The sequence below is a fragment of the Branchiostoma lanceolatum genome, chromosome 5 (assembly GCF_035083965.1).
Source record: "Branchiostoma lanceolatum isolate klBraLanc5 chromosome 5, klBraLanc5.hap2, whole genome shotgun sequence".
In the NCBI taxonomy this organism is placed as follows: Eukaryota; Metazoa; Chordata; class Leptocardii; order Amphioxiformes; family Branchiostomatidae; genus Branchiostoma; species Branchiostoma lanceolatum.
In genome coordinates this window covers 19,719,317-19,735,042 of record NC_089726.1, presented here as the reverse complement: position 1 = coordinate 19,735,042, position 15,726 = coordinate 19,719,317, and the positions used below count along the sequence as shown (strand labels likewise).

The 15,726-nt window shown below is 40.2% G+C and overlaps 1 protein-coding gene and 1 long non-coding RNA gene across 4 annotated transcripts in view; both read left to right on the top strand.

Annotated features, from left to right (window-relative positions):
• Positions 1–15,726, top strand: part of LOC136435622 (histidine ammonia-lyase-like) — a 28,608-nt gene that overhangs the window by 3,392 nt on the left and 9,490 nt on the right. For 2 of the 3 annotated variants that reach the window (XM_066429266.1, XM_066429267.1), the window contains exons 2-13: positions 2,685–2,761; positions 3,487–3,561; positions 4,271–4,343; positions 4,953–5,019; positions 5,376–5,413; positions 5,655–5,733; positions 8,294–8,340; positions 8,917–9,056; positions 13,836–13,883; positions 14,376–14,427; positions 14,773–14,868; positions 15,545–15,640. In XM_066429266.1, the coding sequence (XP_066285363.1) occupies positions 2,685–2,761; positions 3,487–3,561; positions 4,271–4,343; positions 4,953–5,019; positions 5,376–5,413; positions 5,655–5,733; positions 8,294–8,340; positions 8,917–9,056; positions 13,836–13,883; positions 14,376–14,427; positions 14,773–14,868; positions 15,545–15,640 (888 nt within the window). Of the gene's footprint in view, positions 1–2,684; positions 2,762–2,936; positions 2,967–3,486; positions 3,562–4,270; positions 4,344–4,952; positions 5,020–5,375; positions 5,414–5,654; positions 5,734–8,293; positions 8,341–8,916; positions 9,057–13,835; positions 13,884–14,375; positions 14,428–14,772; positions 14,869–15,544; positions 15,641–15,726 lie in introns of those variants that run through there. The other variant, XM_066429268.1, reaches the window with a different exon arrangement.
• Positions 6,318–8,032, top strand: LOC136435625 (uncharacterized). The gene is made up of 2 exons (XR_010755869.1): positions 6,318–6,650; positions 7,269–8,032. It is a non-coding gene; the product is annotated as an uncharacterized lncRNA (long non-coding RNA).

The window sequence follows — 15,726 nt, the reverse complement described above, 5'->3', positions numbered from 1 at the left end:
ACCAGACTAACGCAAGCTCATGATGATAATAGGGAGAAAGTTTGTCAGTGAAGTTTGGCCACCAGACAAGCTAGCGCAAAGGGGCGAATCATTGACCTTACCGGGGACTGACTCTACTGGCCTAATCATTCCTTTTTTGCCGAATTCTACGATCCATACGCCCGTACGTAGGACATGTAGGAAGGCACCGCCTACCACCCGCCTTTGATCATGTATGAAGTCGGCGGCAGAGAGAGATCATCAATCAATTTTGACAGGAGTGTCGCGCCAGTCTGAGGAGAAACGATATCCCGTGTTGTGTTGAAGAATTTGGAGTTTGAAAATATCTGGAATAACTAATGCTAGAATAAACATTCACAAAATCATTGATTTAACTTGTTTTCTGTTATAAAATTTCCTAAACTGCAATTTAACCACTGAGTTTAAGGGAACATGGTGTTTTCCCGATAATCACGTTAAATGTTTATGTCCGGTCTTTCCTCCTCGTAAGCAAACTTCAAGCTTGGCCAGGTGCAAGGCACTCGGGGTCAATGACCTGTAGGTCATATGTAGTATTGAAAGTGACAGAAGTGGCAAATATTGTCAAGAAAGCCCAAAATAAATCGTTTTGAATATATGTATGCCAAAAATGGGAATGTAGTCCTTTAAATATTTGTTCAAGCCACATATACAGCAAATTTCAGGTCATTCGGTTGAAATACAAGGGCGCAGGAGGCCAAGATATGCTAAAAATAGCCTAAAAACCTCAATAAAATCACTTTCAAGGTCAATATCAAAAAAAGGAAAAGAACGTACATTGGTTTTTGCCTACATTACCTCTGTACCAAATTTCAGGTCATTTGGTCAAAAAATGACAGAGATGAATCGATTTGAAGATTTGACAGGAGAAGAAACATGAGAGAAAACAATATGTTGAGCCATACTTATGGCTAAACATAAAAAGAAGAGAAAAAGGGGGAAAAGTCACAATGATATAAGTTAGCAGTATTCTTTTAACTATAAGATTACAAAAATACACTTTGAAAATTTTCAGCAGTCCCATTTTTAAACAAACTAGCTACCTGCTGTTCATGCATACACTAACAATACATGCTGGTTGACACCAGTAAAAATAATTATGTTTTTGTGGCCTTGAAGTATTTTTCTTTTTTTCAAGGATTTCAAAGCCAGTCCTTGCTTTCATGAAGACCAAATGCATACTGTAAATGCAGAAATTTTCGCGGTGGTTTTATGTTCGCGGTTTTCGCGGCGACCATTTCACTGTGAATTTAAAACCACCGCGAACATTTTTGTCCAATACTGTAGTAGTATGTGACTATAGCACTGCCGCGAAGTTAAAACCCCCGTGAACACTCCATTTTCCTCCTAGCACGAAATAAAGACCATGCAAACTTAAATGAATTTACAGTACAGTATTTTGCCCACCCAGCACTTTTGTCATTTGACCCACACCTCTGACACGCCCCCTTTTCCTGACCAATGGCAGGACATGCTTTTGAAATTTACTTCTTTCTACATGTACTGTTGACCCCACCTCTGACACACCCCTTGTCCCTGACCAATGGGAAGACAGGATTGCTAATTCAATCTGGCCTTGGACTTTTGGACTCAAACATGTGTGCCCTTGGTAAGTTAGTATATGGGTGAACTTATTTTGAGGACATAGCAGTCAGCTAGAGGTCACAATACCAGAGATTCCAATGTGCTTATAAAGAATTAAAATGTCCGGAGGTGTCAATGGAGGTATAAAGAATTCAATGCATGCTGTTGTGAAGTTTTGGAAAGGGGTAAGATTTTATGTTGATATTGTCATGACATTCGTTTAAAAGTAATGATTAAAAATGTGATTTTGCAAAATAGAGACTTGGACGTTTGTTGATTATTGATTATCCCGTTCTTTTTTAAACATTTGGGGAAGGGGTGTGTGGTTAGCTAAGTTTTAGACTATGAAATTTAATTTTCAAAACACTGGCCTGCAAAGTTGAAACTAAACACAAATATGCAAAAGAATTGAGGTCCACAAGAGAAAGACAGCCTGAAACATTAGCACATCTACTGTACAAGTACGTCTGGAACTAGAGATAAACAAACACTCAAGAGGTACTTATAAAGAGTTGAGATGTTTAGACGGTACACTTGAATGCTTTTCAGAAGTTTAAGGCGTGCACTTAACCTACTGACCCTATTTTTTTCAGTACCATAACTGGCCAAGGAAACACAATTGTTATTTGTAAGCTATGATTAGTAAAAACCATGACAGGGTTTCAATGGAAAGAATAGTATGATTTTTACTAGTCCATATGCTTTCATTGTTTTTATTTCTTCACTTAGAACGTTTTGAATGGCAGGCTTTGATTGATATAAAAAAAAGGAATATTTCCGATTCCGACAAAATATGATATACTGATTTATATTGCATACAGACATACAGACATACCAACACACAGATACATGCTAACATATACACATTCTGCTGGTATGACAAGTTATATGATAATTGTGTCATCATCACAATTATCGTGCCACATTCCTTGATAAAAGTTTAATCAAGCAGGTTGATGAGAGCTACACCCGAGTATGTCTTACACCGCTTTTACTTACTGTACAGAACTGGTGTGTTATGGCTTTAGGCAGTTTACAGATTATTTGCAGACAAACTTGTGAAAATCTTGTTTTCCCCGCAGTGTTCAGCACAGGGTGTGGTGGCCATGGTGACTCAGCCCTGGTGCCAGCTGGGACACACTATCAGGAACCTAACGAAGTAAGCGTTCAGTTTACTGTCTGTACTGTGCCTTTACTGTATTGTTACTGCATAGTTACTGTAGTCTGGTAGTCTGGGCTTCACTATCAGGAACCTAATAAAGTAAGGATTCAGTTTACTGTCTGTATCATGTGTCTTTACTGTATTACTACTGCATTACCCATAGTTACTGTAGTCTGGGCTACACTATCAGGAACCTAATGAAGTAAGGATTCAGTTTACTGTCTGTATCATGTGTGACTTTACAGTATTACTACTGAAAACTTACTGTAAGTTTCAATACTTTCATAATATGAGGTAAGGGTTCAGTTTACTGTCTGTACTCTGCCTTTACTGTATTATTACTGCATAGTTACTGTAGTCCGGGCTTAGCTTTCAGGAACCTAATGAGGTAAGCGTTCAGTTTACTGTCTGTATCATGTATCTTTACTGTATTACTACTACATAGTTACTGTTTCCAAGGCTCCTTGCTGTTTCATAACATAAATAGTAAAGGTTGAACCAGTTTTTTTTTCTAGAAAAAAAATTGTATGGATGCGACCAGTAGAAGATTAGCTCTTCAGTGAGAGAGTAAACTGGTTCCAAGTCACTTTTTTCACTAAATTCTTTACAACTCTGCCTAATTTTAGGATATAATATGCCAAAGGGTTCTCCTGTTTTTCCCTCAAGTACTTTAACTTGAACCACGGTTCATATCAAACACATTTCTTTCCATGTTTCTTCAGTATCTGTCCCTGGACGGCAACTCCCTCACACCTGAAGATCTCATGCAGCTGGGAAAAGGACTCTACAAAATCAAAGTAGGTGTTTGTTAAATACGTTATTGTACATTGTCTATTTGTCTGTCACACTTATGATTATTGGGGCACGGTTTAATTTTTTTAATTACTTGTACGTGGACTGTAGTCATCTCTTTTTCCAAGTTTCTTGCTACCTTAAAACGGGACTTAAAGATTAATTTTAAAAACAGAATGATTTTAACAAGTCAGTCAATAACAGTTACTGTAAATACATTTAACTTTGCATGGTTTTTATTTCGCGCTAAGGCGAAAATGGAGTGTTCACGGTGGTTTTAAGTTCGCGGCAGCACTATAGTCACATAGTGCTGCAGTATTGGACAAAAATGTTTACGGTGGCTTTAAGTTCGCGGTGAAACAGTCGCCGCGAAAACCGCAAACATAAAACCACCGCGAGCATTTCTGCATTTACAGGATTATGTGGCATACAATATGTAACCTCCATTCATTAACATTAATCCGCCGGTTTACATAAATCCGCACTTTGAAAAACAGTATTTGAGCACCCCCACCCCCCCAACCCCCCAGATGTGCACAGTTTAGATGTACAGCAGTGCATTATATTGGGTTTGACTTTGAGATCTGTATGTACGTATCTTTTCATACAGGTGGCGGAATTATGTACCCTGGTGAAATTATACGTCTTTAATGATGTCACTGGAAAGAATAATTCATAGTGTCCATTTTCTTTGCATTTTTTTCTTCCCAACAGTTGACAGACGACTCCCTCTCCAAAGTGAAGGAAGCCAGAAAACTACTGGAAAATATCCTGACTGAAAATAAAGGTGACTTCATAAAGATCTCTAACTTTCAAGGATTCAGTATCAATGAAACTTAGTCCAAGCTGTATGCAAGTAATTGCAATTAAGGGTGACACTGTTTCTTTGTGAAACCAATTCCTATAAAGTATATTATGCACGTAAGAGTCAGACTAAATGGTTATGATTTTGAAAATATTTTGTTAAATAACAATCTTTATTGACACAACAAATTTCGTAAGGTCTTCTACAACTATACATGGAAACAAACAAACAATGGGATACAAAATGATTAACCTACGTACAAGTATATGAATAATTCAACATGTCGAGTTTAACCTATTAATTACACTACTAGTTCTAAGATCTAAACGTTCTTTGATATATTTACCTATTTGTACACATGTAGTAAGGGTTGTCTCCTTCTAGAATGTACTTGAATTATCTATAGAATGGAATGTATCAAATGCTGTTGAGAAAGTGGAAAGAAGGTTGAACAGCTTTGAGTGTTTATAATGATATCATGGACAATCCAGGATAATACATTCGTATTTGTTATGTGTAGTATTTGTCATAATCCTCATACATCATAGCACTGTTTTAAATTTTATTTATGGTTCTCCTGTCTATCCTCAGTGTGCTATGGGATCAACACAGGTTTCGGCAAGTTTGCCAGAACGGTCATTCCAGCCAACAAGTTGGTGTACGTTAGTTGTTTATTTCTTCCTGTTGTTCCATTACTTGGTTTTAGATTTGACCAATCGACTCCTATTAAAGTGAGACTAGTATATACTGGTTAAGGTGCTGACACTGGTGTTACTACTTGGTCATTGCTGAAAAGAGATGTCAATGCTTGGATAAGAGCGGACTGCAATGTACCTGGTATATGACCTCTATACAGCCTACATATAATTAATGTACCGTGCATCCTTTTACATTTGTCACTGAGAGGCATTCTTGACTTGGAGGCATATATAATTCCATTACTTTGTTCTTATGATGTCATAAACATAGCCTGTCCAAAAAACTGTTTATTGTTTTCTTTCTTCTAAATTATAGGGAGCTGCAAGAAAACCTGATCAGGTCTCACTCTGCAGGTAAAGATATCAAATTTAACTTTCATATGAAAATACTTTATTTTCGTAGAGTATTGACTTTTACATTTCACAACATGATGTACTCAACTTCAACATTTTCAAGTATAAAATACAAATAAACGATATGAGTGCATGGGTTGTGGCCAGAATTGATGTCAAAAGTCACATTTTTGGGGTAGACCAACTGATAATTATCATACAATGATAATTATGAGTGACAGCTGATATTTTTTTCTTCCAGGTGTTGGGCCTCCCCTCACTCCAGAAAGAACCCGTATGCTGTTTGCCTTGAGAATCAACGTTCTAGCCAAGGGATACAGGTAAGAATAGGACGAAGACATCTTAAATTTGTGTCTTGGAGAGACATTTAGGTCGCAGATCACAGTATTTCGCCTATGGGGATTTACATGGTTAAGGACCCCAAAGTGAGAAGCTTCGAAGCTTCAACATTTAAAGTAGGGTGTACAATCAAGGTGCAAGATTTTAATATGATTGACGTCAGGGTTCAATCTACAAAATATGTGAAAACGAGTTTAAATTTGCCGGCTTCTCTTTTAAAAGCCAATTTGATATGACCCCCAGCGGAGGTCATCATACTGTAGCCGACGCACAGTAGTCGGGTGGTAACAATATTCAGGCGCGAATCCAAGCTGACCGAACAAACATCGTAATCAAACTCGTACTGTCTCAAAACTGACGTATCCCTCTACCATTCACCACAGTTTCAGCCCCGCTAACGTGCACAGAAGAAAAACTACAGCCTTTTCAAGCAATGTGATGCACTACTTTATACCTGAACTACTATTGGGGACGGGGCCGCGGAGAAATACATGTACTGTGTTCTGCAACCTTAACCAAACTTCTAATGATGTAGCCCATGGAGAATTCCCCTTATTCTTCTTAACCCCCTTAACCCGGGGAGCCAGAATTCTGGCTTCACGCTTAAACCCGGGAGGCCGAATTTTCGGCTCAGTTTAAATCTCACGAGAAATCATATGCCCCAACAGGGAATCAACCAATCAAAAAGCTTCTAACTGGTGGAATCAACCAATCAGAAGATAGTAACCTATGGGGCCTTGTTTCCTTACGTCATTTTGAGTTTTTTGAGGGAGATTTTGAGTGGAGATTTTGCACGTCGATCGAGCAAAAATGTCAGGGTCGGAGGGTCATTTGGAAGACGGGGACACAAGTGGGGATTCCAGTGAGGACTCCTGGGATTCTGAGGAACACAATGAAGGTAAATAACTTATGTTTTGGTTGCAAATTGGGATATCTAGGTCAAATTATTCAGGGCTCAGAGGTCCTGGGCCCCACGTGGTTGAAAAGAGAAGTTCCTTTGTTTTTGCTGTGGCCTTATTAGCACAGTGTCAGGCCTCAGACTGACAACAACAGCTGTTACATGGCATGAGTCCCTTTCTACACTATTCTGTGTTTATGTCTGTGTCAGGATGTTGGTCCTAGATGTGCATGATGATTTGATTTTGATTTTGAAATGCATTTCGCAGTAGAAAACTGTTCAAGTAGATGTGGGGAGGGGGGCAGCATATAATGGTGGGCGTGGCACTGACTTCTGAGGGTTCATCAACACTGAACTTTGTGAAGTTATTTCATATTACTCAGGTCTTTTTTAGTTTTGTTTAATATTGTCAGTTTTATATACTCAAGCACAGTATTTTGTCTTGAATTACGAAGCTGAATATGAATATAATCACTTGATAGTTGAACATTTTTATATCCGTTAGTTTTTTTTCTTCAGTTTTTCAGAAAGCAGCAATTAATTCTTTTATCGTACAATACACAATAGATTCATATGATTGTATCTATACTTATTATGTCTATTTTGTTCTCTCCCTAGGGTCTATCAGTCACAACAGCTCTAGTGAATCCAGCAGTGACAGCAGTTGTGACACTAGTGATGAAGATGATGAAATGGGCGATGCATTACCAGCATTGCATACGTATACATATAAATGTGTATATATACATAGTAGAGGTGTAGTTGATTGCTTCTGCAGAGATTTTGTGTAGTAGAGGTGTAGTTGATTGCTTCTGCAAAGACATTGTTGTCCCTGGACATCCCTGGACAAACTTTTTCATTGGTGTGACATTTGTTTTTTCAGTGTTTTTTCAGTTTTCCGTATAGTCTCTGAAGGTAATCAAATGACTTTTTCTGCCTACAGATTAATGCTAGGATGTTTGTTTTACTTCTATTGGAAAGAGCAGTCTGAGAGCTTTCTAGCAATATATAGTTTTCCTAGTCTTCTCTTTACATAAGAGCTGTATAAATGGTAAACCAAAAGTTCATGTTAACATCTGCAAACTCCAGAATTGAAGTCAGTATTCTGGTATAAAAAAAAATCCGTTGTAATTGTCAACCAATAGTGAAACTACCAGCATACCAGCATTGTATATATATAGTTAAGTACTTCTGCATAGTTTTATGGTAAAGGGAAAGCATTTTTGCCCCTGGACAGACCTTTGCATTTGTGAGACTTTTTTTTTCCAGTTTTTCGTATTGTTTCTGGGGGTACTCAAATGGCTATTACTGCCATCAGATTGATGCTATGATGTTTGTTTTACTTGCATTAAACAGAGCAGTCTGAGAGCTTTACAGCAATATATAGTTTTCCTAGTCTACTCTTTATATAACATCTATATTAATGTTAAACAAAAAGTACACGTTGACACCGGTCAAGCCTGGAATTATAGCCAGTATTCTGGACTACGGAAAAAATTTTATCCAGTGTCAAGGGGGTTAAAATACCAGTATTGACATTTTGGATTCAAGAAAATTGCATTATTTTACTTAATGTATAATTGTATACTATACTGTCATCTTGTTCCATTATTCTAAACTAACTTCAAGAGTCTTTTTTTCAGTGGCGTTTCCTTTGAGACTCTGACTAGGATGATCGCTGCATTCAACGGTAAGTCAGTCTTGAACATGGAGAGGTGGAAGATAGTAGCACATTGTGAAGCTGAGATTCAGCTTGTAATCTGTAAATCAAGAGGAAGCTGTAATGTGAAAGTAAGCTGCAAGTGGTTTACCCAACCTTGCTATGGTTAGAGTCATACTCTCAACATCATGTCATCCAAACTTAGACCACTCTTTCTCTCCATGAGTTCCTGTCTTCCATCGTCCAATCTTCTACAAAAATTTTTAAGCCAAGGACTTATAGCATTGCCCCCAAAAAATGATAATCAGATCAATGTGTTATCATGCTGAGTTCACCTGTTCACAAACTAACCAATGTAATGAAAACATCACCTTGTTGACGGTTTGTTTGTTTGTTTGAAACTTTGTTTAATCACAAGAAGCTCAAATGGGCATTGAGGCCGCTTTTCATTGAGGTCATGAGGGAAGAGGTAACGGTCAGATAAAAAATGTAACAGATAATAAAGACAAAGAACAGAGATACAAATTACATAATTTAAGTCCTTCAAAATATATAGTGGTATTAAACGAATGCCTGGTGACAGAGTTGATGTTTGTGTTCCCGTAGCGTCCTGTCTGCCGTGGATCCCAGAGAAGGGTACCGTGGGCGCCAGCGGAGACCTGGCACCGCTCTCGCACCTGGCGCAAGGCATGCTGGGGGAAGGGCGTATGTGGTCGCCCAAGACTGGCTGGGGAGAAGCTAAGGATGTGAGTATTTGTAAAATTTCATTGACTCAGCGACAGGCTTGTAGCTAGGATTTATAGACAAGGGGTCCAAAAAATGGGGGGGGGGGGGATGCTGTGATGCTGTGATGCTGGGGTAAGGTGTGTTCTAGTCTTATCATACTTTTAGCAGACCATTTTAATCACTAAAAACTGCTGGTTTCCTCTCTGTCCCCCAACGGGCTCTATTGATTAACAATTTCATGGTAGCTTTGCATGTCAATCAGTTTTCATGCTGTCCCAGTGGCTGGTAGGACTAAAAAAGCATCAGTGACACAGTATCACAGTCACATGTGTCTATAACTATCAGGGAAACAGGGGTCCTCTGTGCGTCCAGCTGAAGAAGAGGCCGTCCAATTTCCAATGTTATTTTAGTATCATGCGTCCAATTGACGCATGGACGCATGTCTAGCTAAAAGCCTGCTCAGCGATAGAAAAGGCATCTAGCGTTTACCTCAATACAATAAGTTACAGTTTCATTCTTCCTTTTCATTTCAACAGTTTGATAAATTACGTCATTTGTTTTGCTTATTTTCTATTTTCATATCTACCAACTTTGTGACTTATTTTAAAGAAAGAATAATCCGGAACAAGTAAAATGAATGACATGAACCAAACGAGTCTTTAATTTGGTTTAGATTTTATTGCTTTCTCAAGGACAAACAGAAAAGGACCAAATTAAGTAAATATAATAAGTAGATGGGGCCCTCTGAATTTCTTCCTTTCCATCTCATACAAAGTCTATTATAATAATTCAATAGTTTTTAGAATTTGAGCTTTTGTTTGTTTGTATTGCATACCCGGTAAACCGCCTCAAGGCGTAACACACCAGGTTTGTACTGCATATCCAGACAGATTTATATGATCCACACACACCGGGAAGGACCCCTACTCTTTTCGATAAGTGTGTTGGGTTCTTTAGCGTGCTTGAGTTGTGGCTCCCCTCAAACAAGGGACCTCCATTAAATGTCCTATCCGAGGGACATCCCTAACCAAAGCTAGGTACTCATTTACACCTGAGTGAAGAGGGGAAAGTCGTGTAAAGTGCCTTTCCCAAGGGCAGAACGTCAACGGGACAAATCAAGGAACCCCGGATTCGAACCCGGTATCTCTGGGTTCTGGGGCCAAACACCCTGCCACTACGCCACCACGACGCCGCGAGCCTTGTGATCCATGATGCAAGATAATGAAATCAAGACAAATTCTAAAGTCATCTTTTTTTCTCTCAAGTTCACGGCCTTTTGAATCATTAGTTATGATGCATGACTGCACAATTTCAGTTGTTGTTTTATATACAGTAAATAAACTATTTTTAGTAACTAACAGTCTAACACACATTGTGGTGCAATGTGGCCTCTCCATAGCAGCATGGTGGAAAGACAGAAGTTTTTTTGCTGTGTTTATGGTTTGCAGTTGATTTGATTTGATTTATTTGACTGTAAAAAAGTACAGCCAGGGCTACCTAAGTCCCAACTAGCTGAAGGGGTTAGCCCTATTACAAAGGGTTAGTCCTATTACAAAGGGTTAGCCCTATTACAAAGGGTTAGCCCTATTACAAAGGGTTAGCCCTTTTACAAAGGGTTAGCTCTATTACAAAGGGTTAGCCCTATTACAAAGGGTTAGCCCTATAATTACAAAGGGTTAGCCCTATTACAAAGGGTTAGCCCTATTACAAAGGGTTAGCCCTATTACATAGGGTTAGCCCTATAACAAAGGGTTAGCCCTATTACAAAGGGTTAGCCCTATTACATAGGGTTAGCCCTATAACAAAGGGTTAGCCCTATTACAAAGGGTTAGCCCTATTACAAAGGGTTAGCCCTATTACAAAGGGTTAGCCCTATTACAAAGGGTTAGCCCTATTACAAAGGGTTAGCCCTGGGAACAATAGTCAAAATTCAATACAAACTTTCACAAAGCACGTCAAAACTCACATGAAGGCGTACACAAGACAAAAACTAAAATATATAGAAGAAACAAAATTAACAAAAAACAGCACAAAACTGAAGCGCATATGGAAAAAATGCACGAGACTAAGCTATATATAAAATCGTTAACAATGCTAAGCCAAAACTTAGGTTTACAGTTAAAACAACTCTGTACTGATGAGTACAGTTACTGACCAGCGATAGTATCATTGGAATCCATGTTTGCTGTATCATGGTGGAGGGGTCATTGCAAAACATCAAAATAGAAACCACCATGAATATTTTAAGATATACAGTATAATGGCGCTAGTCAATCACCTCTAGCACTATGACATGCAAGTCACATTATTGTATGACTACAGTGCTCAGTCTTAGAAGGATCTGTCTGTGCTAGTAAGTTCTCAAGTCATGCAAAGTTTAAACATAGTAACATTTGTTTGTAATTAGATTAGACAGTAAAAACATGTCCCCGTGGCGCAAGCGGTAATGCAACCCCGCTGCTTCGCCATCTGGATCAAATTCCGTGGATCCTAGGGCCCGACTTCGATCCTAAGGGTTGACTCGGCTCGGACATGTTGTAAGGGATTGCGTTCGTCATTTTGGATGATATATGGTGACCTAAAGCCGGCGGCCCGTGTATGAGGGAGCTTCAGGCATAAGCCTCAAGCGTCAAACCTCTGCACTTAAAAGAACCCAACACACTTATCGAGAGTAGGGGTGACCCGGTGTGCTTGGCCAAAAACGCGAGCTGTAGCGAAGCCGCATTGCACCACCACTTAGCTACTTGAAAAAGCGTCATGCTTCACCTCAAATGAGGATGCCTTGAGACGAAAAAAACAAAACACAGAAAAGCTACAGATCTGGTTGTATATACATGTAGAACAGTTACTGGATTATAAAGTCAGCTCAGGTTTAGTATGACTGAAATATGGTGATGGTGTGCTTCACACCATCAGTCACCACCAGCTGTCCTTGCATTGTTACAGCCATGGCTACTGGATGCTTCATGCCAGTCGCAATGTGTTTGAGAAATCTGCCTCTCTTGTCAAACATCTCCACACGGCTGTTGCGAGTGTCTGCCACGATGATGTTACCTGCCCTGTCTGTACAGATGCCATGAGGACTCTCAAGCTGACCATCAACACTTCCCTTTCTTCCGAACTTGAACAGAAACTGTCCGTCCTCGTTGTACACGTGGATACAGAAATCAGTCTCATCGACTACTACGAGAATGTTCCCTTCCCCATCCACAGTGAGGTACACTGGAATCCCAATCAACAGCCGGGGATGGCAACCCAATGTTAACAGACAGTGCCCATCTGGTCTTAATACCTGCACTTGACCATGAATGGGGGAGGTATCAAAGGATCTGGTAACTATGATGTGGTTTCTCCTGGTATTCACAGCAATCCCTCTACAAAAGAATGGTTGTCCAAGGAAAAAATAGTTTAACATCTTTCCCTGCTTGGTGTACTGCCCTGCACAATCACTCTGATAGTCTATGTTCCCAACCACCCATAGGTTCCCCTCCCCATCCATAGCCACATCGTGTGGGGTCATTTTCATATCCTTGTCAGAAAGAACCGTTTGGAACTGCCGAACAAATGTTCCTCTGAGTGTGAAGACTTTGATTCGATTGCAGTTGGACGCTACAAAGATCTCCCCTAGCCCTTCATCTGACACTGTCACACCAGTTGGTGCAGATTCAAACTGTCCTTTCCATGTTCCATGCCCGCCAAATGTCACCTTCTTGGATGGATGCTTTCCTCGCCTATGGTTGCCATGGTGATGTCTTGCGGCCCTTCCCGTCACCTTACTTGTAGGTGAAATGCTGCACCTGGTTCCAGACTGGGGTTGTTCTCTTGCTTCATCTGACAGAGTTGCCTGCTTCTGCATGATCTCACACAAATTTGTAACTAGGTGGTTGTCAGGGAGTCCCACAACCCCCTGACGTGGCAGCCTGGCTTTCCGTCGACAGTTCGGGCACTGGAAGGTTTCTCCCCTCCCCGCATGGTTCTGTAGGCAGTCCTGACAGAAGGTGTGCATACAAGGCAGCACTTTGGGCCTGGTGAACAGCTCCAGGCAGATGCTGCAGGACAGTTGGTCCTCGATCTGTGTTCCCAAACTTGACGGTGCAGCTGCCATTTTGTTGTCCCTCACAAAGTTGTGATGTCGACCCTCTAAGGTAACAGTTCTGCTTGCCCACCTGTGAATGGCAGGTGTGTCCGTGGGCTGACCTTGTTTAAACAGGTCAGGTTTCAGACGTGACAGTGCCAACAATGGGCCAGGCATATAACAGCTAGCATGTGCATTTACGAAAAAAGGTCAGAATGCAAATTCAAGTGACGGTCGATCACATTACTATGTAACTATAACACATTTAACTACAGTAACAATAATTTTCCTCCATCTTAGGGTGTAACTCAGACTGTGCATTCAAAGGAAAATAACGCACCATAAATTATTAATGTCCTGTACATGTACACCTTTGTGTCGGTTTCACACTCCACTTCCCTAGATCACAAATCACCATAGTGATGGTTACAGGTAGCTATGTTTTTGTACATTGTGTGTGAATTTCATGGAATATAACCCACGAATACGAACGCTAGAGCGTTGAGAATAGACTAACCCCCTCGTCCGCACAGCGCGGTGCCGCGAAGCTAATCCGTCACCTTAAGTTTAAGCAAGAATGTAACTTTGTGGTAGAAGGGAAAAAGAGACATTTGCTGTCTTTTAAGTTCACGGTTGAAAGATTATTGACACTGTTAGGAACACAGAGTGTGTGTGAGTTGGTTAATGACTGTGAGAAATAACAGCTATTTTCATTCACTTCCAGGTTTTGGAAGCGCATGGGCTGAAACCTGTCAAGCTGGGGCCAAAGGAGGTAAGAAAGTTGTATTATATAATAGTAAATGATTTTGATAGTGATAGTGATAATAATAGTTCAATACTCAAGTGTCAAATAAGTTTTCATGACTTTTTTTCATTGTCAGAAATCCAAAAATGTTTCCTTGCAGCTTTTATGTACATGTCTCCGGGGGTCCCCAGAAAGTGCGAAATGGAACGAAATGGAACGAAATGTGAGATAACGTATTCTCCAATCAGATGTGAATGTTACAACGTTCCTTATATTTCGCTATCTACTTGTATTTCATTTCATAATGTTACAAAATTATGTTGTTTTAGTTTGTTCCATTTCGTTCCATTTCACACTTTCTGGGGACTGTATAGATCTCTTACTGATGGCTGTTGAAGATGGTACATGTGTAGTTCATTCTATTTATTCCGCTGAGCTGTGTTCTTTAAGTAAGATTACTTGTCATTACAGATTACAATTTAGGCATCTTTATCCATTCTTCTCATTTTTTACCTACAGGGTCTAGCTTTGATCAATGGAACTCAGCTGATCACATCGCTGGGCGCTGAGGGTAAGAAAGTTACTGTTTTGTTGCAAATTGTAATGGCAAATTCCACCAGGTACCCTAACTCTAAGACTGCCACATTAAAAATAGTGTTATTAAGGCCTTCTCAAGAATCCCTTGAACACGGCTGGATATCTGAAGTGTGCATACCTCCAAGATTACTGATGCAGCAATTTCATCAATTTAGTAGATCTCTTTAGTTTAAATTCACCATATTTTCTAGATGTAGCAGACCTAGGTTACCTGGCAGAATTAAGATTAGAGTTGACTTTAGGATAAAAGATTCTTCTTATCTCTGTCAGCAAATTTATTTTCCAATAGGTTGAACGATTTGCATTTACTTGTTTTCAGCTTTGGAGCGTGCTGAAGCAATTGCACGCCAGGCAGACATTGTCGCAGCTCTGACTCTGGACGTGCTGAAGGGAACAACCAGGGCTTTTGACAGCGGTAAGTTTTTTTCAAACATTTTCCTGCAACGGTATATATGAAGTAGAGAATAATGTGTACTATACTTCCATCCTTAGGAATGACAATAAATGGCCGAATGGCTAGGCAAGCAGACGTGATATTGAGAGGTCCCAGGTTCCATTCCTGGGGTTCCTGGCTAGACGTTGTGTCCTTGGGAAAGGCACAGGGCTTTCCTCACTCTACCCAGGTGTAAAAATGGGTACCTGACTTTGGTTGGGGTGGTTGAAGGAGAGGGATGGGCTCTCTCTCTCCAATTTTACGTCTTTTATTCCCCATCATATGGGGGTTGGACGTGCTTGCACATGGATGGGGGAGCCCCAGAACTCCTCAGCAAGTGCAATTCTTTTTTGTAGCATTAGAGTTTTTACGGCTGGATGCCCTTCCTAATGCCAACCCAAACCCTACTGCTGGGCTTAGGACATGAGCTCTGCCTTCCGATACTATGCCCTGGATAACAACCCACTGCCTCTACGGCCTCGAAAAAGGCTATGGAACTACGTTTACCTTTACCTAACAATTCAGGAACTGCAGTTTGAACAAAGCTGGTAGGGGGAATGGCCCTATCTTGCTTCTTTTACTTCTATCGAATGGTAGTGCTAAAGACAACAGACACATGTTAAACTTTAATTCTAATATTTCTGACGTTTTCCTGCAGACATCCACGCAGCCCGTCCGCACAAGGGACAGATCGAGGTCGCTCGCAGGTTCCGTTCGCTGCTACACTCGGAACTCTACCCGTCCGAGATATCAGGTACATGTTGTACTGGTATATTCAGCAGCTTTTGTGGTTATGTATCATAAGCTGTTGTTTGCCAAGTTGCTTTAAAGGCAGCCCAA